General features: G+C 43.3%; 1 protein-coding gene across 2 annotated transcripts in view; it reads right to left on the bottom strand.

Moving 5' to 3' along the window:
- The window catches only part of LOC126291839 (uncharacterized), a 501394-nt gene that overhangs the window by 283100 nt on the left and 191284 nt on the right, over positions 1-27010 (bottom strand). For both annotated transcript variants that reach the window (XM_049985553.1, XM_049985554.1), the window contains exon 4: positions 4272-4641. In XM_049985553.1, coding sequence (XP_049841510.1) covers positions 4272-4641 — 370 coding nt within the window. The remainder of the gene's footprint in view (positions 1-4271; positions 4642-27010) is intronic.

The following is a 27010-nucleotide window of genomic DNA, read 5'->3' as shown; positions in this document are numbered from 1 at the left end:
GCTAGGTGACGATCAGTTTGGCTTTGTTGTTTCGAGAAATTGTAAAGTAAAGTTTGAATGAAATCTCAGAAATACGATAATTACGAACATCCATCGTCATTTTTAATAAGACTTTGATTTCAAATATTTCTGGAGCAACGACATATTTTAAAAATCGCAAATATTACCAAAATTTTATTCTTAAAAATGCAAATTGTTTATTTGTGAGCATGGGTTAGCACTATCGTGCCACTCTTAGTTTGCTGGACGAGTTGACGAAACTTCTCAGAAATACAAATTTAAAATATCCGAACTGATTCAGTTTATGAGCCGGCCCCTTTGGCCGAGTGGTTCTAGGTGCATCAGTCCGGAACCGTGCTGCTGCTACGGTCGCAGGTTCAAATCCTGCCTCGCACATGGATGTGTGTGATATCCTTAGGTTAGTTAGGTTTACGTAGTTCTAAGTCTAGGGGACTGATGACCTCAGCTGTTAAGTGCCATAGTGCTTAGAGCCATTTGAATTTGAGTCAGTTTATGAGACTAACATTTGCATCACCAGTTTTACAACAATAAAATATAAAAACCACAAAATTAATCTACGACTAGAACAATATAAAACTAATTTTCTTGCCACCTTGCTACAAGACGTAAACAATGTTAAGGGTGGTCCTTAATGTACAAGGGGCGGTTAATACGTATTGCAACAATTTTTTTTCTCGGTCACTTTCGGTTGAAAAAACGCAGAGCTGTTTGTGGCAAATCGTGGAATTTTACCGCTTCAGCCCATACAGTATCATGAAGTTCAGGTAGCTGCCGGCGCTATATATATTGTTCAAAATGGCGTCTGTAATGAAAGTGAATTCCAAATACCTAACTGTCATTCGAGTTTCTTTTGGCGGAAAAACAGAGCATCGCAGATAGTCATAGCCACTTGCGGAATGTCTTCGGTGACCCAGAAATAAACAAAAGCACGGTGAGTCGTTCGGCGAGGCGTCTGTCATCATGACAACCTGCCCCATCACCCATATGTCGACAGGCTGCTCCCAACTGTGATCCTAGGATTGCTGGAACGTGCGGACACTCTTTTTCGACGGATCAACTGGATTCGCACAAGCCTGTTCACCAGAGAGGAGCTTGCAAGACTTCAATTGACTGTTCTTCCTCACCTACCCTACATTCCACATCTCGCACCTTCCGACAAAAATGGTTCAAATGGCTCTGAGCACTATGGGACTTAACATCTGAGGTCATCAGTCCCCTAGAACTTAGAACTACTTAAACCTAACTAACCTAAGGACATCACACACATTTATGCCCGAGGCAGGATTCGAACCTGCGACCGTAGCAGTCGCGCGGATCCGGACTGAGCGCCTAGAAGCACCTTCCGACTTCCATCTGTCTGGCCCAATGAAGGATGCACGCAGCGAGAAGCAGTACATGGATGATTGATGCAGCAAGACATTGCTTCCGACGTCGGCCGGTAGAGTGTTACCATGCGGGCATTCAGGCCCTACTAGTAAGAAGGCCGTCGCACTCATCGGAAATTATTTTGAAAATACGGTCTTGTAGCCAAAAGAATAGGGAATAATATAGTAGCCTGAAATCCCGAATACTTTGAGAAGAAAAAAAATGGGTTTCGTTACTTATTGGAAACCTTCGTACCTGCGAGCACAGTGCCACCTGAATTGACATAAACAATGGTAAGGAACGTGATTTAATATTCTTTACTCGCTTAAATAATTTTTTACCTTTACCTAATAAGAATTTTCGTTCAGGATCATATTACGTGTCTTATGTGAATCAAAATGGTTCAAATGGCTCTAAGCACTATGGGACTTAACATCTGAGGTCATCAGTCCCCTAGAACTTAGAACTACTTAAACCTAACTAACCTAAGGACATCACACACATCCACGTCCGAGGCAGGATTCGAACCTGCGACCGTAGCAGTATCGCAGTTCCAAACTGAAGCGCCTAGAACCGCTCGGTCACAGCGGCCGGCTGTCTGAATCGTAGTTATACACATCATCCTCGGGTTTGTACCCATATTCCTGAAAAGAATTTTCCTCTCACGGGTCCTGCACATGGTACAGCCACTGGCAACTATGTTGTAGGCACTTACCGCTGTTTACGCGCAAACGTAATAACAAAGCTCCAGTTAGTGAGAATCTGATATTGGAGATAGAGCTGCCATCTCTCGGGTTGTCATTGAACTATCAGCTGAGTGAGAAATGTCAGGAAACCTAGGTAAGAGGGGAGGAAGATTCAGTTTAAAAAAGTTTTGGGCCCCAGTTCTCAGTTAATTACTCACGGAACATGAGTGTGGGATATGAAAACAAGGGTGTAATGGACTACAGGAATCGAAATCAGCTATAAATAGCGACGCCAGGTCAACAATGGTTCTCACAAGTAAACCAACCCAAGGGATACAACTCACTTTTTTATCAGCTTTGAATAATGCGTAGTGAAAAGCAAAATAAGAGACACATATGTTCTTATATGTGCCCGTACGGCCGTGAAGGGGAGAAACACCAGGCCTTGAAAAAACTTGACTTTAATATATGTGAATGAGTATCGTTTAAATGAGAACCGATGTAAACATCTTCAGATAAACGTTCCATTGTTTTAATGTACGTTACAACGGTGTAATCACAATTTGTCGAAATCCATTCCCCCTTATTTTTTCTTTATTTCTGCATTTGACTAACAGCAAATCATATAGCATCGATAATACCATATTCAATCGCAGTGGTATTCCAAAGAAGCATTTGTCGAAAACAGGCTAGAAGATATTTCTACACTGTTACAAAAAGGTACGGCCAAACTCACAGGAAACATTCCTCACACACAAATAAAGAAAAGATGTTATGTGAATATGTGTCCGGAAACGCTTAATTTCCATGTTAGAGCTCATTTTATTTTCGTCAGTTTGTTCTGTACTTCCTCGATTCACCGCAAGTTGGCCCAATTGAAGGAAGGTAATGTTGACTTCGGTGCTTGTGTTGAGATGCGACTCGTTGCTCTACAGTACTAGCATCAAGCACATCAGTGCGTAGCATCAACAGGTTAGTGTTCATCACGAACGTGGTTTTGCAGTCAGTGCAATGTTTACAAATGCGGAGTTGGCAGATGCCCATTTGATGTATGGATTAGCACGTAGAAATAGCCGTGGCGCTGTACGTTTGTATCGAGACAGATTTCCAGAACGAAGGTGTCCCGACAGGAAGACGTTCGAAGCAATTGATCGGCGTCTTAGGGAGCACGGAACATTCCAGCCTATGACTCGCAACTGGGGAAGACCTAGAACGACGAGGACACCTGCAATGGACGAGGCAATTCTTCGTGCTGTTGACGATAACCCTAATGTCAGCGTCAGAGAAGTTGCTGGTGTACAAGGTAACGTTGACCACGTCACTGTATGGAGAGTGCTACGGGACAACCAGTTGTTTCCGTACCATGTACAACGTGTGTAGGCACTATCAGCAGCTGATTGGCCTCGACGGGTTCACTTCTGCGAATGGTTCATCCAACAATGTGTCAATCCTCATTTCAGTGCAAATGTTCTCTTTACGGATGAGGCTTCATTCCAACGAGATCAAATTGTAAATATTCACAACCAACATGTATGGGCTGACGAGAATCCGCACGCAATTGTTCAATCACGTCATCAACACAGATTTTCTGTGAACGTTTGGGCAGGCATTGTTGGTGTTGTCTCGATTGGGACCTCCACGCTCTCCTGACCTCAACCCTCTTGGCTTTCATTTATGGGGGCATTTGAGAGCTCTTGTCTATGCAACCCCGGTACCAAATGTAGAGGCTCTTCGTGCTCGTATTGTGGACGACTGTGATACAATACGCCATTTTCCAGGGCTGCATCAGCGTATCAGGGATTCCATGCGACGGAGGGTGGATGCATGTATCCTCACTAACGGAGGACATTTTGAACATTTCCTGTAACAAAGTGTTTGAAGTCACGCAGGTACGTTCTGATTTGAAGAGAAGTGATAAAATGAGCTCTAACATAGAAACTAAGCGTTTCCAGACACATGTCCACATAATATATTTTCTTTCTTTGTGTGCGAGGAATGTTTCCTGAAAGGTTGGCCGTCCCTTTTTGTAACACCCTGTATTATCAACAGCCTTATCAGCCACCCCTTAAACTGACCTTACTAAATGCGTTCATAACCATGCCGACGGGCAAAATCACAGAAGAGTAATCTATGGAAAAGCAACTAACTGACCAGCAAGTGAAAATATGGAGGATAGCGGCTGGACCACTGCGGACTGACCTGCAGTGGAATCTGCGTTTCCCTTGGAGGCGCTCGCTGCAGCCGTTGAGGCGGCGGCGGTGGTCGGCGCAGGGGTGGTGGTGGTGGTGGTGGTCGTCGTGGTGGTGCTGGTGGCGGTGGTCGTGGTGGCCTGGGTGCTGGTGGCGGCCGGCGGGGCGGGCGTCGACGTCAGCGCCTCTGTGGCCGCAGGCTCGCTGTAGAGGGCGCTGCTGGCCGCCAAGTCTTCAGCGGGGGACACCGAGGAGACGGCGGACAGGGAGGGGTCCTCCGTGGAGGAGGCGGGGGCGGCGTCCCGGTGGGCGGCGGCCACCGGGGGCGGCGCCGGCTCCTCCAGCGACTGATGCAGCGGTCGGCGCGCCGGCAGCAGGTTCTGTGGGAAAAGCGGTTTTCTTTTATCCGTTTCTACTGTACCATACATCGGAAGGGTATCAAACTTCCGAAAGCTATCTGTGGTGCTCAGATACCACTTTTGGTGACGCTTATTATACAGGATGAGTCACCTAACATTACCGCTGGATATATTTCGTAAACCACATCAAATACTGACGAATCGATTCCACAGACCGAACGTAAGAAGAGGGGCTAGTGTAATTGTTTAATACAAACCATACAAAAATGCACGGAAGTATGTTTTTTAACACAAACTTATGTTTTTTTTTAAATGGAACCCCGTTAGTTTTGTTAGCACATCTGAACATATAACCAAATACTTAATCAGTGCCGTTTGTTGCATTGTAAAATGTTAATTACATCCGGAGATATTGTAACCTAAAGTTGACGCTTGAGTACCCCTCCTCCGCTGTTCGATCGTGTGTATCGGAGAGCACCGAATTACGTAGGGATCCAAAGGGAACGGTGATGGACCTTAGGTACAAAAGAGACTGGAACAGCACATTACGTCCACATGCTAACACCTTTTTATTGGTCTTTTTCACTGACGCACATGTACATTACCATGAGGGCTGAGGTACCCGTCAGACGGGCGTTTCATAGGACGTGGAGGACGAATAAATTGGCCAGCCCGTTCTCCTGATCTTACACCTCTGTACTTCATTCTGTGGGGTATGTTAAAGGAGAATGTGTACCGTGATGTGCCTACAACCCCAGAGGATATGAAACAACGTATTGTGGCAGCCTGCGGCGACATTACACCAGATGTACTGTGGCCTTTACGACGTTCATTACGCCAGAGATTGCAATTGTGTGCAGCAAATGATGGCCACCACATTTAACATCTATTGGCCTGACATGTCGGGACACACTCTATTCCACTCCGTAATTGGAAACGGAAACCACGTGTGTACGTGTACCTCACTCATCATGGTAGTGTACATGTGCGTCAGTGAAAAAGACCAATGAAAAGGTGTTAGCATGTGGACGTAATGTGCTGTTCCAGTCTCTTTTGTACCTAAGGTCCATCACCGTTCCCTTTGGATCCCTACGTAATTCGGTGCTCTCCGATACACACGATCGAACAGCGGAGGAGTGGTACTCAAGCGTCAACTTTAGGCTACAATATCTCCGGATGTAATTAACATTTTACAATGCAACAAACGGCAATGATTAAGTATTTGTTTATATGTTCAGATGTGCTAACAAAACTAACGTGGTTCCATTATTAAAACGTAGGTTTGTGTTAAAAAAACATACTTCCGTGCATTTTTGTATGGTTTGTATTAAACAATTACACTAGCCCCTCTCCTCACGTTCGGTCTGTGGAATCGAATCGTCAGTATTTGAAGTGGTTTACGAAATATATCCAGCGGTAACGTTAGGTGACTCACCCTGTATATACAACGTATGTCGTGGGATTATGCTGCCGCTTTACGGCGACCGTAGCTTCGGAAACCGAGCCGTGCTGACTCCGGCTTATGTGCTGCTTTAAAACGTGGCTGTTACTCTGCGGTTGGTTTCCCCGAGTTGCCGCAGTTATGCCGTGGTTCTTCCTCTTTCTACGTGTGGCAGCAGCGGTGTGTATCGATATTTGCACTGTATACCAGCTTTGGTCTGGTGCTTATAGTTCCGGCTTGGCGGTGTGCAGCCAGTCACTCAGTTGCAGGGGATCAGCAAGCAAGTCTCTGCAGCGCGCTCAGCCGGGCCCGCTGGCGATCTCTACGCAGTGTCGGAGCGGGTGGCGGCAGTTCCGAGTGCTACCAGGTTCGTGGCTGACCGGCCCAGGACATGAAGGTTGAATGGTGATTTTATTGCTGAATCCACGATGTCCCCTTGGTCGCTGTTGGCGGTATTCCTGGGAGCAACAGCGAGTGTTCGCGTTGGTGAAGATTTAGCCGCCCTGTGGTGGAATTAACTACATTTGTCGGTTTGAAATTCAAGTGCGCCATCGGAATTTTCTGCCTTGTGGTCGTTAGTGTTCCGGTTACCTGCCGTGGTCGCTGACGTAAATTCAGGCAGTGTCCTTTCCTCACCTGTTGTCACTGTCAAACATAGTGTGTATTTTTGGACAGTTTAATGTATTTTTGGTTGTGGGCGACTATATCTGTATGGTTTTGACTTTGGAATTCACGTTTACTGGTCTGAAGTTCGCAAGTCCCCTTATCGGTGGGTCCCTGACTGTCTCTTGGTTGTGTTGCCGACGCATCGAGTAAAGTTGGGCCGACTTCTTGTCTCACCCAAGCAAAAATTAAGATTTCAAGGGCAGACCCAGCCCCCTGGAAACGTCTGAGTGCCGTTGCCTACACTGCCTTTCTTGTTGGCGATTAACTGTGTATTTTTAATGGCTCATAGCTGATGGTTGAAATTTGTATGCTTGTAATTGTGTTTTCAGCGGTTTAAAAAGTGAATTTTTCTAAATTGGGCAAGTCTTACACAGTCTCAAGATAAAAGTTGGGCCTTCCGCCTGTTGAAAATTTATTGTATTGTTTTAAAGCATCGGCCTTCAGCCGCTTATCAAGTATTACCTTTTGGAAGATAAAGCTGTGGGCCTTCTGCCTGTGGAAAATTTATCGAAGTTGTATTGTTCTTAAAATGAAGGGCCTTCAACCGCTTTAAAATTGTGGATTCTTACTTATCAAATCTTACATCGCTTGGCCTTAAATACTATTTAAGGTTAAAAACTTTGGGCCATCTGCCTTGGAAAATTGGTTGCAGTTTTTTTTTAAACAATGGCCTTCAGCCGTTTTGGATTAAGGTTTCTTATTGGTCATAAAGCTTGGGCCTTCTGCCTATTGAAAGGTTATTGTAGTTATGTTGTTTTAAATTTATCGGCCTTCAGCCACTTTTAAAAAAACTTAATCTATCTGACTAGTCAAGTCTTACATCGCTTGACCTTAAGTACTATTTAAGGTTAAAGCCTAGAGCCTTCTGTATCAAAAAAGAAAAAAAATATTTATAGCAGTTGTATTTAATTCATGGGCCTTCAGCCATTTTAGAATTAAAGACTTTTCTGTCGATAGTCAAGCTTGGAAGTTGCGCTGTTAAGTTTGGACAACTAAATAAAGTGTTATGTTTGGAGTGTAACTGACAGTAGCTCATACTGGTCTCAAGCCCCAATTACTTCTCGCTGTTGACGAAGATAGGATAGTTGTTCTGCTTGTGCAGCAAATCGGACAGCGACACGAGACTTATTTGACAGTAGAGGCATTGGGCTTTAGGGTCAGTGGATGACTTTCGAGTGGAGTTAGAAGCACATACCCACGCAGGTGCCCAAAATCGAAGTAACAAACCGCTGTTTCCCAGCCCTGTGTCTAATTTACGATATAATCGTACAAACTGCCAATCAGATGTCCGTACGATCGTGTTCTGCACTGAAGATGGCATTCCGGTCAACCATGCCAATGATGACGTCAGGGCACCTAGAATCGCCCCTGTTAAAACACTGACTACTTTGAACGACAGCAAAGCGTTGAAACACGTATCTACTTTGTTTAAGTTGTAAATAAACAGTTGACACTATGAAAATTCCAACCATCATATAAATTTTCTAGTGAGCATTCGGTAAAATATGTTCTGACTGTTTCCATAACCAATCTGCTTTGTCTCACATTGGCCCACGGAGGCTGGCAGATAAATAAAGTTAAAAAAAAGATCTAGCATTCCAGCATTCAGTAAGTCTCCTGCTTTTTTACTCTGTATTACCTTTGCAGCAGAGGCAAAACTAGACTGCGGCAGAGAATAGAAAGAAGTGAAAAGACGGCGAAAAATTAAAATTTGTTTAGCTGAATTTTCCGTCTGTGCTTCACAGAACAATATCAGATAGGGCACTGTTGTGTACATAGTTCTGCATAGTCAGTGCGTACACAACTTACCCACTAGAGCGCGCCCCGCAAAGCACAACAGCGCAGGCGCAGCGCTCGACCGTCTCTGCACAACGAGATGGCGCTGCCTTAGAGACGGACCAAATTCTGCTTCCGCCGATCCGCGTATTAATATGTAACGCAGGCACTGAGATTGCTGCTAACGTAGAACCTTTTCTCCTCGCAGATCACACTCGCACAGTGATACATGAAAACGCGAGGTATTATAATGAGAGTGCAGACCTCCGATTACTCAGTCTGCATTAGTCTGTATGAGTCTGCATTTATCTGCACCTGTCTGTACCAGTCTACATTAGTCTGTACCAGTCTATAGACAAGTTTCAGTCTGCGCCTAATAAGATTATCATATTCCTGTACATAGCCATGAAGAGAAATGTATAGACACTTTGTCAAGTATCAGAGATATGTGAGAATAAGATTAACGTACCAATACCAAGCGAACTTCAGAGTGTCAATTGTAAATAGCATCCAGAACCAAGTTAAGTAATTTTATGCTTGTTATTATTTTAATAAATGTGTGTGAAAATTAATCAAGTTCTGTTTAAAGTTTGTCACCGTCAATCTGCTACTCTAAGCGTGCAAGTGGTATTTGTATCGTCTGACCTAGTTTCAGAAGATAAACACGCCACAATAAGACCATGAGACATATTGCTGACATTTGAATACTTCGTTAGAGCGACAAGTCAAATAATCTGATGGTGTGTGAACCGAAGGTTTTACAGTACGCACACCACAGGAACACTTCCTAGTGTTCTGCAAAACTACAGGGTGTATCAAAAAGAATCGCCCGATTTCTAAAAAAATGTTCAAATGGTTCAAATGGCTCTGAGCACTATGGGACTTAACAGATGAAGTCATCAGTCCCCTAGAACTTAGAACTACTTAAACCTAACTAACCTAAGGACATCACACACATCCATGTCCGAGGCAGGATTCGAATCTGCGACAGTAGCGGTCGCGCGGTTCCAGACTAAAGCCGACCATTATAAGCTTAGATGAATCGAAAGCTTACTTGGGAAATGTTGTTCGATAGCCGAAGACAGAGGCATAACGAAACTGTCGAGGTAGGAAACAGATAAAATAAACTGTACCAGAGCCACGCCTTGTAGCGGGAAACCACAACATTCCGTCTGATAAGACTCAGGCCCTGGCAACCACAACCGGATACTACAGTAACCACGACAAACAAGGGGCAGACGTTGCTACTCAAGCAGGCAATTTTATTCGGGAAGAAGAAGGTACTGTATGAAACTCAGTGATTACTGTTTTTGATCGTGAAGAGGAAATGCACCCGTATCAAGAACATCTACAACTTCTTTTGTCATAGCCTGCTACGGTGACAGGATTCTAAAACTTGACGCTGTGAGGGTTTTGAACGTAGCTCTAAGCCCACTAAACCTAATGCAATGACCAAGCTTCACTGCACTGAAATAAAAATTTGCTGACTTTGAAAGGTTTATTCGCTATGATAATTCTGAACATGTCATGAGCCACTAATACGAAGTAATTTGTAAATTTGATAAATGTTCTCACGCCTTGTAATATCGCTTTAACATTGCCCCTTTCGGACTATGTTCGAGACCGGAGATGTTGGTCTGAGTTGTAAGTAGGCTGTTTAGTTTTTTATGTTGGTAACGCCACGTAGCGCTCTGTATGAAAATCACTGACTGTGCTGTGTGCAATCTGTAGCTAGTTGACATTGTTGCAATATTCGCTATTGTAGTGTTGGGCAGCTGGATGTGAACAGCGCGTAGCGTTGCGCAGTTGGAGGTGAGCCGCCAGCAGTGGTGGTTGTGGGGAGAGAGATGGCGGAGTTTTGAGAGCGGATGATCTGGACGTGTGTCCATCAGAAAGAGTAAATTTGTAAGACTGGATGTCATGAACTGATATATAAATGATGACTTTTGAACACTATCAAGGTGAATACATTGTTTGTTTTTTATCAAAATCTTTCATTTGCTAACTATATGCCTATCAGTAGTTAGTGACTTCAGTAGTTACAATCTTTTATTTAGCTGGCAGTATTGGTGCTCGCTGTATTGCAGTAGTTCGAGTAACGAAGATTTTTGTGAGGTAAGTTTCATGAAAGGTATAGGTTATTCTTAGTCAGGGCCATTCTTTTGTAGAGATTATTGACAGTCAGATTGCGTTGCGCTAAAAATATTGTCTGTCAGTTTAGTGTTGATCAAAATAGGTAAAGAGCGAAATGTCTGAGTACGTTCAGTTCTGCTCAGCTGTTGGAAAATCCAATTATTGTAAGAGGTTTACCAGCACAGTAATTCATCAATTTTCCAAAGGGGACGTTTCAGAGTGGTTAGCTTTACTTCGTCAGAGTTAGATAGTGACAATGTGTTTGGTTTGAAATGGACGGAAGCTGGCTTGCTCTGCAATGGAGACAGAATTATTTGGTGCAATTTTTGTAATATGATGCTTAATGAGATTAAACAGGATTATAATATTGTATGAACGAGAAAAGTAACATTTAAAGGTAATGTGGTTTTGTTATATCTGTAATCATTTAGTATACTTATACTTATAACAGTGATTACGGTCTAAATTTTGTGTAAAGTTTTTCGTAATGAAGTTATATGGTTGTCTTTCACTACAGTGATAAATGCTGAAGAGACATATTGCGAATTCATGTGTGAGAACTGTGGAAAACTATTGTTACTGTGGCTTAATGAAGCTCGATTAAATATTAGTGTCGATTCAGTTATTTCTTGGTCGGTGAGATTAGCGCTAGATTTTTCCATATGCATTCATACACACTCACATTGCACATCGCGAGTTGTGTGCTGAGTAACATTTTTGAGTAATGATGAAATCCCACCTCGCATTCCAGACCGCGAGTCCCGCGCTGAAACTTAATTTTGACAGTGAAGTCATTATTCTTATAAAAACCTATGTTGCAGAGGTGACAGGTAAGCCATAAATTTCACCACAATGACAAGTTCAGAGGTTTATTGCGAGAGGAGTATTTTATGAGTGTTACCCTCGGATTTAACAGATAAAGTTAGATGCGTTTTATTCAGTCATCATTTGTTGTGTAATTACGATAATAGTTCTGGTACAGCAGTTGTTTTCAAAACTAAGAAAGATTCGCAACATTGAGAATTACCATTTTACACAGTTATTTTGACACAGTCAGATAACGTACGCAAATTGTATTGAGAACAGATTTCTTTCTCGCAGTCGTATTGTTTTATTGATTGTTTATTATTGGATTTGTACTAGAGTGAAGTACTGGAGATTGTGCGGTAGATGTTACAAGATCGGACCCTGGTACAGTACTGATAGAAATAATCGGCCTCTAGGAAATTAAAGGTCCAGGTGACAATAGTTGGATGTCAACGCAATTGCGTGCAAGTACGCACCATCGGCGTGTAGGCAAATGATCTATGAGTTGCAGTTCTCTGTGACCGGTAGAAAGGCGATCGGAGACCGTGATTAGCGTTGTTACCAGGCCTGGTAGCGTACGTCACTAAGCTCCTGGTTCTTTAAAACCTATGTATGAAACAGCTGCATACTTCTGATTATTCAAGTTGGCGTTAAATATTTCAAGTTAAGAGGTGTAGAGCATATTCTGGGAAATTTGCGCTTCTCTTCAAGCAAAAGCTACTTTTTGAAGGAGCGTCCATTTTTATGATGTCATAGCTCCTGAAATATGTCCCGTTCATTGATACGACTTTGCAGTTACATTCAGTGCAACGGCCTTGCCGCAATGGATACACCGGTTCCCGTCAGATTTGCGAAGTTAAGCGCTGTCGGACGTGACCGGCACTTGGATGGGCGAACATCCGGGCCGTCATGCGCCGTTGCCGGGGGTGCACTTAGCCCTGTGATACCGATTGAGGAGGTACTCGACCGAATAGTAGCTGCTCCGGTCAAAGAAAACCATCATAACGACCGGGTAGAGCGGTGTGCTGACCACACGCCCCTCATATCCGCATCCTCAGCTGAGGATGACACGGCGGTCGGATGGGCCACTTGAGGCCTGAAGACGGAGTGCATTAATTACATTCAGTGCTATATGCGGACACTGGAAAAGTGTGTTGCGAATGCAGCTAGTAGTAAATAACAAATAAAAGGTCACGCAGTCTCATTGAATGAACAGCGAAATGTAGTAGGCAATAACCTTCTTTCCTTTAATCACCTTGTGGGGGAGAAGGCGGAGGTTTCAGCGAGCTAGAGTTCCGTAATTTCAAAATTATGTGCAAGTCACTAACAATAATTGCTCTCATTCTCAAATACTGCATGAATATCAGCTGCGCACTGAGACCTAAGCTGCCCTACGCCATATACTCAGACAGTTTATAGGAGTAACTAGCAGAGTACTCAGAATTACCAGAGTATGTATTTATTCCAGGCTTTTGTTAGTCGATTCTGTCTCCCCCCACCCTCGCTTTGTCCATCTCGTTCTACCCCCTGTCTATTTATCTCCTCCTCCCCCCTCTCTCTGCCCCTCTCCTCTTCAATCTGTCTATCACCTCTTGTCCCCTTTCCGTTCATTTCCCCCTCTCTGTCCATCTCCTCCGCCTTGCTCTCTTCACCTCATCGCCCAACCCCAATAGCAGTTTGCTGGTTCCAACCCCCACAGTATGTCTTTCGAGCTTGCAAGTAGGATGTAAATCAGTTTAGACTGAAACAGATGTACAAGCTTAGGAGGATCTTTCCACCCCTCACATATGTCTCTTATGTTCGACATATTACACAGATTTGTAATAATTCAGCCATATCTGTAGCCAATTTTGCCCTGAAATTTCTCTTTCACTATCTCAATCTCTATGACGCCACGTCTCGTGAACTACTGTAGCACAATGACACAAACTATGTAATCAAAAGTATCGGGACACTTGGCTGAAAATTACTAGCAAGTTCGTGGCGCCCTCCATCGGTAATTCTGGAATTCAATATGGTGTTGGCCCACCTTTAGCCTTAATGACTGCTTCCACTCTCGCAGCCATACGTTCAATTAGATGCTGGAAAGTTTCTTCGGGGCCGGCCGGTGTGTGGCCGAGCGGTTCTAGCCGTTTCAGTCTGGAACCGCTTTTCAGTCTGGAACCGCGCGACCGCTACGGTCGCAGGTTCGAATCCTGCCTCGGGCATGGATGTGTGTGATCTCCTTAGGTTAGTTAGGTTTAAGTAGTTCTAAGTTCTAGGCGACTGATGACCTCAGATGTTAAGTGTTCAGAGCCATTTGAACCATTTTGTTTCTTGGGGAGTGGCAACCCATTCTTCACGGAATGCTGCACTGAGGAGAGGTATCGATGTCGGTCGGTGAGGCCTGGCTCGAAGTCGTCGTTCCAAAACATCCCAAAGGTGTTCTATAGGATACAGGTCAGGACTCCGTGCAGCCAGTCCATTACAGGGATGGTACTGTCGTGTAAACACTCCGCCACAGGCCGTGGATTACGAACAGGTGCTCCATCGTGTTGAAAGATGCAGTCGCCATCCCCGAATTGCTCTTCAACAGTGGGAAGGAAGAAGGTGCTTAAAACGTCAATATAGGCCTGTGCTGCGATGGTGCCACGCTAAACAACAAGGGGTGCAAGCGCCCTCCATGAAACACACGACCAAACCATAACATCACCGCCCCCGAATTTTATTGTTAGGACTACACACGCTGGCACATGACGTTCACCGGGCATTCGCCATATCCATACCCTGCCATCGCATGGCCACATTGTGTATCGTGATTTGTCACTCCACAGAACTTTTTTCCACTGTTCAATCGTCCAATGTTTACACTCCTTACACTAAGCGAGACGTCGTTAGGCATTTACCGGCGTAATGCGTGGCTTAACAGCAGCCGCTCGACCATGAAATCAAAGTTTTCTCACCTCCCGCCTAACTGTCATAGTACTTGCAGTGGATCCTGATGCAGTTTGGAATTCGTGTGTGATGGTCTGGATAGATGTCTGCCTATTACACAGTACGACTTTCTTCAACTGTCGGCGGTCTCTGTCAGTCAACAGACGAGGTCGGCCTGTACGCTTTTGTGCTGTACGTGTCCCTTTCACTATTATATCGGAAACAGTGGACCTATGGATTTTTAGGAGTGTGGAAATTTCGCGTACAGACGTATGACACAAGTGACACCCAATCACCTGAACACGTTCGAAGTCCGTGAGTTCCGCGGAGCGTCCCATTCTGCTTTCTCACGATATCTAATGACTGTTGAGGCCGCTGATATGGAGTACCTGGTAATAGATGTCAGTAAAATGCACCTAATATGAAAAACGTGTGTTTTTGGGGTGTCCGGATATTGTTGATCACATAGTGTAATTTTCGTACATCCAGGGCCATATGAGGTTACTGTAAGCAAAATGTGTTGTGAATATCGTTAAATAATTAATTTAAACGTCATGCAGGATGTGGGAGTTTTCCACGCACCTCATTGTTTGCAACGTCTTATATCTTGATCTAAGTGTGGTACAGTGATATAACTGTACAGGTATATTCAGCGCTATTTATGCATACTGCCTGGAATATGTGTCACGAATAGAGTTGATAGTATAGAAGTAATGAATCAAAACGTCACCCCTGCTGCGGTAGTTTTACTACATGAACAGCGAAAATGTAGTAAGCGATAAACTCCTACCGTCACTTTTTGAGGGTTGTCAAAGAGAAAAAGTTTCATATAGGTTTAAAATTGTGTGTAAAGCTTTTTGCAAGCGACTAAACGCTGTCATTCCTAAATCCTGGATGTATAACGGCTGGGTATTCGTGCGTCATGGCCTACACTTCTTCACCCCCAACACTTTGATAGGTAGGTGGTTCTTATCTCAACAACAATCCTTTCTAGAAAGTAAGTGGTACGTGTACCGACTTTGGCTGAAATCCCTCCAGTGGTTTATGGGGAGATGTGGAACACACACACACACACACACACACACACACACACACACACACAAACACACACACACACACACACACACATTAACATTCACTTCTTTAATGTGTATGGATAATTGCCTCATTGTGCTGAATTTTTCAGGTAAGACGTATACGCAGTTTATAGCTACATTACTTGGCTTATTATATTATTCACGTAAGATTACACTTGTTACCGAATAGATTATACCATTATTACAAATTTTTAAATTAGGCGACTATTTATATGAAACATCGAAAATAAAATTTTCGTTTACCTTGGAATCCATTAGCTAGGAAATCTGCCAGTGGATTCACGTTCCATGCCCCGAAGCAGTCGCTTAGTAATGTGGATATGGGACGTGAACAGCTCTGGATGTTGTTTGATCACTGTGAAAGATACTGAGATCAGCGTACACGTGTGAGTCGGCATTATCAGCTGCTGACAGAACTGACAAGGGCCCTTACTGCGAGTCTCCATGTGGCCTGCTGGCCGCATCGCGCATTATCCAGATTTGTGGCACATTTGGATGTGACAGTGACGCGATGTTGGAATTTATGAGACCGTGAGGACAGACATATTCACCGTCAAGGCTCCCGTCAGCAGAGTCTGACCACCACAATGTAGGATGGTCCTATTGGCCACCAAACATATGGTAACCACTCCACATCTCCGCCTTCCAACCGAGAACAAGTAATGGACTCCATACAACATTCTGTGTCATACCACGACATTGGTCGGAGACAGGGAACAGGCGGAACAGTGAATTACCGTCCCATGCGTAGGCTGTGATTGGGAAGCATGAACACCAGAGATAGGGCGTTTATGTTAGCAGGACATGTACAGTAGTGTGTTCTGCAGGAATGGTTAGCAACAGAACCATGTCGAACCTCGGGTTCAAGGTCCATATCGCAGCACTACACTACTTGCAAGTAAAATGTACCTGCGGCTATAAGCCGTAGGTAATGGATTAGTGTGAGTTGGCCAGACGTGCAGGATGCCTCGCAGGCGAATGCGTTGACCGTACCGTCAAATCTGTGAGTCTGCAAAGGGGGTGCATTATTGGCATGAGAGAATGTGATGCATCTATCCGGGTAATTGCTGGTCGAGTGGGACGGGTGTGTACATAATGGTTCACCAAAGGCCGTAGAACACGATGATATCTACATCTACATCTACTTTGCTATTCACAATAAGATGCCTGGCAGAGGGTTCAATGAACCACCTTCAAGCTGTCTCTCTACCGTTCCACTCTCGAACGGCATGCGGAAAAATCTAGCACTTAAATTTTTCTGTGCGAGCCCTGATTTCTCTTATCTTATCGTGATGATCATTTCTCCCTATGTAGGTGGGTGCCAACATAAGAATGTGCATATCCTGCGAATATGAACGTCCTATCTCATTCAACATGTTCTGCTTTTTTTCCGAAAATGCGTGTATCTTCAGCGTACGTTACGGAGGATGACCGTCACCGTCGATTATGGCACAGGAAGAAAACACTTTCTTGCAATGTCTTTGAGATGAACAGCGGTGCTACTCCTGGCGTCGTGCTTTGAGGAGCAATCTGGTAAGGCGTGAGCTCATCAGCGGCCTTCTAACGCCCTCAGCTGTTGCGTGTCATACAAAAGTATCGTTGTGCCGTTTTCCAACACGACAATGCTCGTCCACAAATTTCACGTCTCGCTATGAACTGTCTCCGTAGCTTTCAGGTACTATAGACATCACCATTAAGACTGCTGATATTTTTCAAAATATGGGGAGTCCGATGTATAAAACGTATCATTAACGGCCCTCGATGTTTCTAAAAAAAGTGATCGATAATCGATGGAAGGAGATATCGACGTGAAAAAAAAATCGTTTACACATTGTACCGTTTTAGAGCTGTATATTTAAGTACTAGTTTATTATTAGGTATTCTGTACATCATCGAGCAAGGATTCTGCTTATCCCCCTCAGAGCAAGAACTGAAAGGGAAACGATGCACGTTCACGCTTGGCGATAACTGGTTTGCAGGCAAGTGGCACAATAAAAGCTGTCCGATGGATCCGTCGTTAGGTTTCGTCACATATCAGATTTCTCTAGAACACTACATGTCGACTTCACTGTTTTTTTTTTCATTTCTACAAACGCCAGCGACCTAGCGTGTTAAAATTTCTGTTGATAGCGCCAAGCGCCAGTTAGGTCAGCATTTACATTCACGCGTCTGCGCCCACTGCTAAGACCAATCTTGTCATTAAGACTTTTGTTTATCAGTTTCACCAAATATTTTTGAAGAATGCCAATGTGAATTGCTTTTTAACACAACTGGTGTGCTGTTTCGTCGCATCGGTTATCTTGTTATTCCACTGAAACCGCCACAATCCCCACTCCCGGTGGAATCGGACTTCTTCTTTGTCCAATCTATACATACTTCACACACCCAAACAGAAAGAATGGACGTGACGAAAGCTCAGAATCTAGAAAGACTCCTTCACACGGTGAAAGTAAAATTATGTTCTACTAAAATTTCAAAACAACTACTTCAAATATTTATCGATAAGTGAGGAAAAAATTATAAAATAAAAATATCGGCACTCGAATATGGTATTTCGATGCCGATATATCGATATCTCCGTTATATATCACCGTTTCCTGAAAATAATATCGATATTTTAGCAGTAGCTCCAGACAGCATGGTCCCCAGCTATGTCTGCGATAGAACGTGTGTGGTACCAACTCTTATGTCAACTGCTTTCTACAGCCGGTATCCCAGATACCTTGGAGAAGTTACAACTGTTATACGCCAGGTCGTATAAGGAGAGGATACAGTGGCCTTACGACATCCTCTTCAACCGAATCAGTGCATGCATCGAGGGCAGAGGGAGTGCAACGTCAGACAGATACGCGGGCTTATACTGCCAAGTTCTTTGGAAATTTCGTAACAACATCAGACCCCCTCTCAACCTATTAAGCTACCTGTTGTTTCGTTCTCGACATAAGGGTGCTATGCGTTTTTGTTTGGGTGTGTAACTGAGAACTTACCTCCGTAAAGGACTTTCTGTTCGTGCAATATCTCACAAATTCTCCCGTATTTTCTAAATTTCTTAGTTTCTTTTGTTCACGAATGTTCAGTCGACATTCTTTATTACTATACACTGACACTCTCAATGGCCAAGCCGCTTCCGCTCTGATGGTCCCACGGAAACAGAGATAAATAAAGTCTGTATAAGGATCAGTATTCAGTAAGTCTCCCGTTTCCCTGGTCTAGATTTGCCGTGAGTGTAATCTGAGAAGTAATAGCCGCTATCGAAGTTGGTGTGTAGAATCTAGGAGGCTGGCGACGTACGATCAGTCTTTCGGAAAAATATCATCGACAGAATTCCGAAAGTAGCAAAGGCAAATACGAGTGAGAACTATCGCACTACCAGCTTAACAGCTATTGAATATAAGCTACTGACAAAAATATGTACGGAAATGGAATAGCAAATTGAGGATCTGTAAGATGACGATCGTTTTGGCTTGTGGAAAGCCAAAAGCACCGGGGAAGCAGTTCTTACTTGGCACTTGATACTGGAAGGAAGACTGAAGGCAAATCAAGACACGTTCATACGATCTGTCGACCTAGAAAAAGCGTTCGACAGTGTGAAATGGTGCAATACGTTCAAAATTCTGAGATAAATGGGGCCAAGCTACAGAGAAGAATGAGTCATAGGCGATATGTACAACAACCAAGTGAGAGCAATAAGGCTGAAAGACGAAGAACGAATTGCTGAGATTAAAAAGGATGTAAACAGGGCTGTAGCCTTTCCTGCCGTTCAGTTTATACATGGAAGAAGCAATGACGGAATTAAGAGAAAGATTCAAGAGCGGATATAAAATTGAGGGTAAAAAGTATCAATGATATGATTCTCCGATGATATTGATATTTTCAGTGAAAGTGAAGAAGAATTACAGGATCTGTTGAATGGAATGTACAGTTTAATGAGTACGCAATATGGACTGGGAGTAAATCTGAGAAAAACGAAAGTACTGATAAAGAGGAGAAATAAAAATACAGAGAAGTTCAACATCAAAATTGGTCACGAAGTAGGCGAAGTTAAGATATGTTGTTACCATGAAAAAAAAAACCATGACGTGAAATGCAAGGAGGACATAAGAAGTAGACTAGCACAGAGAAAGAGGGCATTCCTGCCCAAGAGAAGTGTGCTAGTATCAAATATAGACCCTAATATGAGGAATCTATTTGCAAGAATGTGTGGAGCACATCATTGTATGGTAGTGAAACATGGACTATGGGGAAAGCGGAACAGAAGAGAAGCGTTTGAGACATGTCGCTAAAGAAGAATGTTGAAAGTAAATGGATTGATAGGTAACGAGGAGGTTCTCCGCAGAATGAGCGGAGAAAGGAACGTATGGGAATCGCTGACAAAAAGAAAATGGGGCAGGATGACAGGACTTGTGTTATAGTGTCAGGAATAAAGTCCAAGGTATTAGAGGGAATTGTACAGGGTCAAAACTGTAGGGACAGACAGAGATTGGAAAACGTCCAGCAAATCAGTGAGGATTTAAGGTGCAAGTGCTTCTCTGAACAGAGGAGGATGGTGTAGCAGAGGAATTCATGGCAGCTCAAAAACTGATGACCAGAAAAAAAAAATGCCCAGTTGCGAGTAGGACTTGCGCACTTACGGTTGGGTACAATCTTAATTGTGGGAATCGAGGATTAACACCCTATAGGCTTATTGACTGAGTTTTCGAGTTTCTGAATAGCTGACATAAATGGCCGTATCTTTTTATTAACGTGATTTTGAAACACAATTTTTAAGCCACCAAGGGACCATGATACGCCAACCTATTCCAGAGAAAAATAGGTCTTAAAAGAAAGGCAGGTGATGAAAAACAGACACAAATAAAAAAAAGTTTTACATCACACCGGTTCCCAGAACTCCTGAAGAGAGACGTTGACTGTAGATACTGTATGACAGACACAATCCCTTTGACTGTTCATAGGTGTCACTAAACCCGCCCAGAGATGTAAACAACCACGCATGAGCAGCGCCTATTAGACGGAGGGGATCAAAATGGTTCAAATGGCTCTAATCACTATTGGACTTAACATCTGAGGACATCAGTTCCCTAGATTTAGAACTACCTAAACCTAACTAACCTAAGGACATCACACACATCCATGCTCGAGGCAGTAGTTGAACCTGCGACCGTAGAGGTCGCGCGGTTCCAGACTGTAGCGCCTAGAACCGATCGGCCACTGCGGCCGGTCCATGATGCACAACTTCACTCCCTTCGTCCATGGCCAGATCCACCTTTGCAACTACGACATCCCATGTAGCGCAGTACAGACGGGCCCAACAACATGCCGAATGGACCGATCGGATTGGCATCATGATTTCTTCACCGATGAGTGTCGCATATTCCTTCAACCAGACAATCGCCCGAGACGTGTTTGGAGGTAACCCAGTGAGGCTGAACGCCTTCGACACACTGTCCAGCGAGTGCAGGAAGGTGGAGGTTCCCTGCTGTGGCATTATGTGGAGCCGACGTACGCCGCTGGTGGTCAAGGAAGGTGCCGTAACGGCTGTATGATACGTGAATGCCATACTCCGACGGACGAGGCATTGGTCTTCATGGATGACAATTCGCGCTCCCATCGTGCACGTTTGCGAATGACTTCCTTCAGGATGACGGCATCGCTGGACTAGTGTCTAGCATTTTCTCCAGACATGAACACTATCGATAAATTGAAAGTGGCTATTTATGAACGATATGACCCACCAACCACTCTGTGGCATCTACGCCAAATCTCAGTCGAGGAGTGGTAAATTTGGACCAACAGTGCCTTGATGAACTTGTGGATAGTATGCCACGACGAATACAGGCATGTATCAATGCAAGAGGACGTCCTGCTGGTTATTAGAGGTACCGGTGTGTACCAGCAATCTGGAGCACCACATATGAAGGTCTCGCTTTATGGTGGTACAACATGCTATGTGTAGTTTTCATGAGCAATAAAAAGGGCGGAAATGATGTTTATGTTGATCTCTATTCCAGTTTTCTGTACAGGTTCCGGAACTCTCGGAACCGAGGCGATGCAAAACCTTTTTTTTATGTGTGTATATGACATAAATTTGAACACAATACGTCTACCCGTTCTTAACCATCGGACTGACCGGCAGATGGATACCAAAGTGACTCTTTAACGGTTCCGTTTTCACAGATTGAGGCATGGAAAGCTAAAAATGTGCCATACGCAGGTTTTATTAATTATTTGTTCGTTGATTTGCGAGGATGCGTATGTTTCAGGCTCCATTAGAACAGTTTATTTATTTAATATCGGTTTCGGTCAACGACCAATTTCAGATACTAAAAATTGGCCAATATATGTCAAGTATCAATCACGTTGAACCATAAAATCGCTTTAGTTGGCAAGCTCATGAATAACAATACAGGCGATACGATGTAGGAAAATCATAGTTCTTCTGGGTTATTACCAATGAGCTTGAAAGCTAATAGGATTTCACGATTGAACATGATTGACACCGGACTTTCATTGGCCTGGTTTTCGTACCAGATGACGGTAGTAAATAAATAAATCGCTTATAATGCAGCCTAATTCGTGAAATTTATTTGTGGCCTCGCAGAATTTGGCGAGCCATATTCGGTGCACTGACGTACGGCGTGCGATGATACTGGCAGATGTCGATATCTGACCCGCACACACACACACACACACACACACACATGCGTGACGTGGTGAACATGTCCGACGATATACGCCGACCGGCGCCAAACATTTCCCACGGAGGCGCAGAAGCGATAATTTGCCAGCGCGGGTGGCAGTAACGCGATTAAAGCCCTGCTGTGCAACTAATTGCCTATTTATTTCAGTAAATCAGATTGATTTCGCTGTGCCAGATTAATTGTCTTGCCGAGGGTATAGCACGCTCCCAAATTGGCACGTATCGCTCGCAGCGCTACAGCCAAATGCTGCGCCAGCCATGCGAGAACAATGGGTTCACAGTGTTATTGCTCTCGCACATTGGCTTTCTGTTCACAGCGGTACCTCGCAACACAACAATTTCTTCGCTGTCTGTCGATTTCACTGCAAAACATTCCATTAAGTCCCAGAATTGTTCCAAAAAGATTCATTCGACTTCCTTCTCTGCTGTACATGAAAGAGGATGATGTATTGTTGTAGATTTTAACTTACTCATCGAAAGTTGTGCAAAGGTTGCCCACTTTTGATCTACAGGTACGTAAAATTGCGCTGCACACAAAACGGAGAAAATGAATGCTACGACTACAACATTAATAATTCCCTATCCAACGTGATTCAGCTGCCCATACCTATGGGTCTTATGCAGCCCGCAACGTCTTAAAAAACCACTCGGAAGACTTTCAGATTCTCTTCTTAGCTACGATCAAACTGTTACTTCTACAGAAAAAGTCAGTGAGACCTCTGTATACGAAATATAATGCAGTTAAATTTGTACAATGAAACGTTTTCGCTGGAGGCCATGGTTTTCAAGTTATTCGAGAAAATGCGTTTGAAAGTCACTTTTGTATGTGTTTCTTGAGTAACTCGAAAACTAGGGCCTCTACCGAAAACGTATCCCAGTACAATATTTAAGTAAGATTAAATTAATTACAAGAAAGTCCTGTACATTACTTCTGTATAGCTAAAAGTTTGCGTGTGTAGGTGTGCTGCTCTGTGTTGGCAGCACTGTGTAGCGCTTTGCGTTGGATCTCTGACTGCGCTTTCTTTGTAAGAGACTCTGTGGCTGGTTGGACTTGTTGGAAGTTAATTGCCAGTAGTGTTGGGCAGTTGGAAGTTAGTCGCTAGCAGTGATGGAAGTACTGTTGGGCAGTTGGATGCGAACAGTCAGCAGTCATGGATGTTAAATGTGAGAAGTTAGCTTTGATGGAGGGTAGAGGTCTGCAGTGTTAGCGTAGGCTAACGATCGGGAAGTATCCGACTTGCAGTTTGACAATTATTCGTTATTATTTATCTTTGTACTGGATGTCAATGACGACGTACATTCGTGTTTGAACTGGATGTCACATTATTAAGATAAAAATAGATTATTTGGTTTGCAACAAAATCTTTCCTTTGCTAACCACATGCGTATTAGTAGTTAGTAGCTTTAGTAGTTAGAATCTTTTATTTAGCTGCCAGTATTGACACTCGCTGTATTGCAGTAGTTCGCAGATTGTCCGGCCGTTGTGGCCGAGCGGTTCTAGGCGCTACAGTCTGGAGCCGCGCGACCACTACAGTCGCAGGTTCGAATCCTGCCTCGAGCATGGATGTGTGTGATGTCCTCAGGTTAGTTAGGTTTAAGTTGTTCTAAGTTCTAGGGGACTGATGTCCTCAGCAGTTAAGTCCCATAGTGCTTAGAGCCATTTGAACCAATTTTTGTTAGCGTATAGAAGATTTTTGTGAGGTAAGTGCTTAATGAAATGTATAGGTTATTGTTAAGATTTCTTTTTAGTCAGGGCCATACTTTTGAACTAATTATTTGAGAACAGGTTTTTTTATTTGTGCACTCAGATTGCGCTGGAATGTTGTGGGTCAGTGTTGGCATAAGAAAAAAACTAAAGAGAAAATATGCTCAGTACGTTCAGTTTTACTCAGCTGTTTGAGAAACAAATAATGTAGAAGTTTCATATTCTCAGTCATTCAGCTATTTAAGTACCGACACACTCATTTAAATAAATAAGTTTCACGTGTAGCGAGCGAGAGAGTATGGAAATCTCGCGCATGATTTTGGAAGCTGTTGCGAGTTGTATAAAACGAATGGGGAGGGGCTGTTGAAGAAGCCTGTGTACTCAGAAGGGCACGCTCCAAACAGGGCAGCCTATAATTTATCGATATACCAATATTTTCTCCAAAATGTACCGATATTAATTGGTGATGCTTCTTACACGGATATATCGATATCAACAGGCAACAGCGAGTGCTGATATTTTCATTTTATATTTTTTTAGCAATTTTAGGTTATTATTTGAAGTTGTGTTCTTGAAACTGTAGTAGAGCATATTTTTACTTTCACTGCGTCAAGGAGTCTTACTACTTTTTGACGTTTCATGGAATCCAGTCTTTCTCTTTGATGTATGAAGTAGGTACAGGTGGCACAAAGAAGTAGTCCAATTGTACTGGGGAGTGGCGATGCGAATGGAATATCAAGAGTTTCGATGTGAAAGAATAGCACAGCAGTAGTATTTATTTTTGTCGCAGCTAGTGTGCCATTTCTTCACATCGGCATTCTTCAGAAACAGATGCTGAAACTGATGAACAAAAATCTACTGGGACAACACTGGTCTTTGCTGTGGGCGGAGACGTGTGAGGGGGATATGCTGACGTAATCGGCGCATGACGCTACCAACAGAAACTTCAACGTTTAGCTTCATCATGCAGTTTTGATGCTGCAACTGCTAGCCCGCTGACGTTTTCAGAAATGGAAAAACAGTGCGGTCAACTGGAAGTGCTCCGGCCAAATCCGATATGTGACGAAACCGAAAGATGGACCCATCGGACAACCTTTACAGTGCTTCTTAGGTGCAGTTATCATTGTTAACAAAGTAGGTGTCGCCAAGAGTGATCGAGCGTTGTTTTCCTTTCAATTCTTGCTCTAACGGTGATTATCAGGCTGCTAGCTTCATGATGTATAGAGCATATCATAATAAATCAATACTTAAATACACAGCTCTAAAACTGGCAGTATATGTACAATGCCGGCCGCGGTGGTCTAGCGGTTCTGGCGCTGCAGTCCGGAACCGCGGGACTGCTACGGTCGCAGGTTCGAATCTTGCCTCGGGCATGGGTGTGTGTGATGTCTTTACGTTAGTTAGGTTTAAGTAGTTCTAAGTTCTAGGGGACTTATGACCTAAGATGTTGAATCCCATAATGGTCAGAGCCATTTGAACCATATGTACAATGCACAGCCGATATTCTTTTTGGCCTGTACAGCAATAGTTATAAACAACCTTTTTCGATATATCAAGGGCCGATAATGATATATTTTTAAAATATCGATGTACCGGATTCCCGGTATTTTTAAAAACATAAATAGTTCCAATCCGACGTGTCGAAACTAAACCCGAAATTTTTTCGCATAGGATGAATATACCAAAAGAAATAACCCATCAAAATTTTAGCAGCTGAGGCATACTGCAAGTTTTTTTTTAATCTTAAAGCTACTTTTTCTGCAGCCCAAAGAGGTCTGTCACATTACATATTAGTTTCAGTAGCACAGTTCTTACGATAATTTTTCAATAATGTATATTTTGTTAGTAATGAAACAGTTCCTTGTTCATTCCTTGTAGTCGTCGCAAAAATACGATGAGTCTACTGGTTGACGAAAAAAAAAATTTTCATTACACCAGACAAACGTGGCAAAAATTATTGCGTTAGGCCCTTCACAGTAATTAATGGTATTATTTAAACAAAACTGGAATGGAATAAGAACTTGTCGTGGCCGTTGTTTTGCATACTGTGCTACAAACCACGCATACTTAGAATTAACATATTTTACGAATATAACTAACTGACAATGCAGAAAAGACTGAATTTTTACAATACTGTTTCGCTAATAAACTTGAAAAGACTAGCTATCATAAATTATATTGTCCGACAGTTATCTGTAAAATGATTTACGTTGTAGAAACAATGTTTTATCGTGAGACTCAACCATACCACTAGTTCTGAATGGAATCTGAGTAATATTAACAGCCTTTTCGCCATCCTCCTATACACAGAGCTGTTACGTTCAGATCAAGAGTCCAACAAAAGCAATGAAGATGTTCTAATAAGAAGGTGTTTTGGATGTGAAATTAAAAATTATTCTGCCCCATTTTTCCACATTTTTCTATGTCGATTTCAAGACTTTTGCTCGTGAACAGTCCTTTTCTTTTAAATTTTTGGTCCTAATTTCCTCATCCACTCTATCGTTCAGGGACTGTTTTAAAGTCTGCCAAATTTCGAGTGTTTTTTCCGAAGACATTGCACAGGACTGTTCAAGTTTCATTCGGTTCTTCCTCCAATCACAAATCGTTGCGCCGGCCGCGGTGGTCTAGCGGTTCTAGGCGCGCAGTCCGGAACCGCGCGACTGCTACACCCAGTTCCGTTGCCAGTTTAGATACAGTCTGACCATTGTCAGTCAGCTTCAAAGCATTCAGTTTTTCTTTGTGAGTTATAGTTGTATCTTTCCATTTATTCATGACAAAAATACGTACACCACCATACCTGAACGAATACAATACAACTGTTACGCGTGCCAGCGATCGATAACTAACATAACCAAGCGCTTTGCGAGCCAACTGGCAGTGCACTGACCTCGGACAACACAAAAGTCTCAACCATGCACACCAACAGGGGCAGGGAGTGAGAATGAACCATTGGTCTCACACTTGTTCCCGTTTGTTACCATGGTGTACCTACGTATCTGCTTGGTATACTTCATTCTAAAAACTCGTCACCGTAATTCCGGCTAATCCGAACAAATCGGTAAACTGAACAAAGTGCGATCCCAGCTAGTTCGGATTAACGGGATTACAGCGCGACGTGTCCACACTATTCAACATGCACACGTCACTACATATAT

The sequence above is a fragment of the Schistocerca gregaria genome, chromosome 9 (assembly GCF_023897955.1).
Source record: "Schistocerca gregaria isolate iqSchGreg1 chromosome 9, iqSchGreg1.2, whole genome shotgun sequence".
Classification (NCBI taxonomy): domain Eukaryota; kingdom Metazoa; phylum Arthropoda; class Insecta; order Orthoptera; family Acrididae; genus Schistocerca; species Schistocerca gregaria.
The sequence above is the reverse complement of the archived record's forward strand: the minus strand, read 5'-3'. Positions and strand labels throughout refer to the sequence as shown.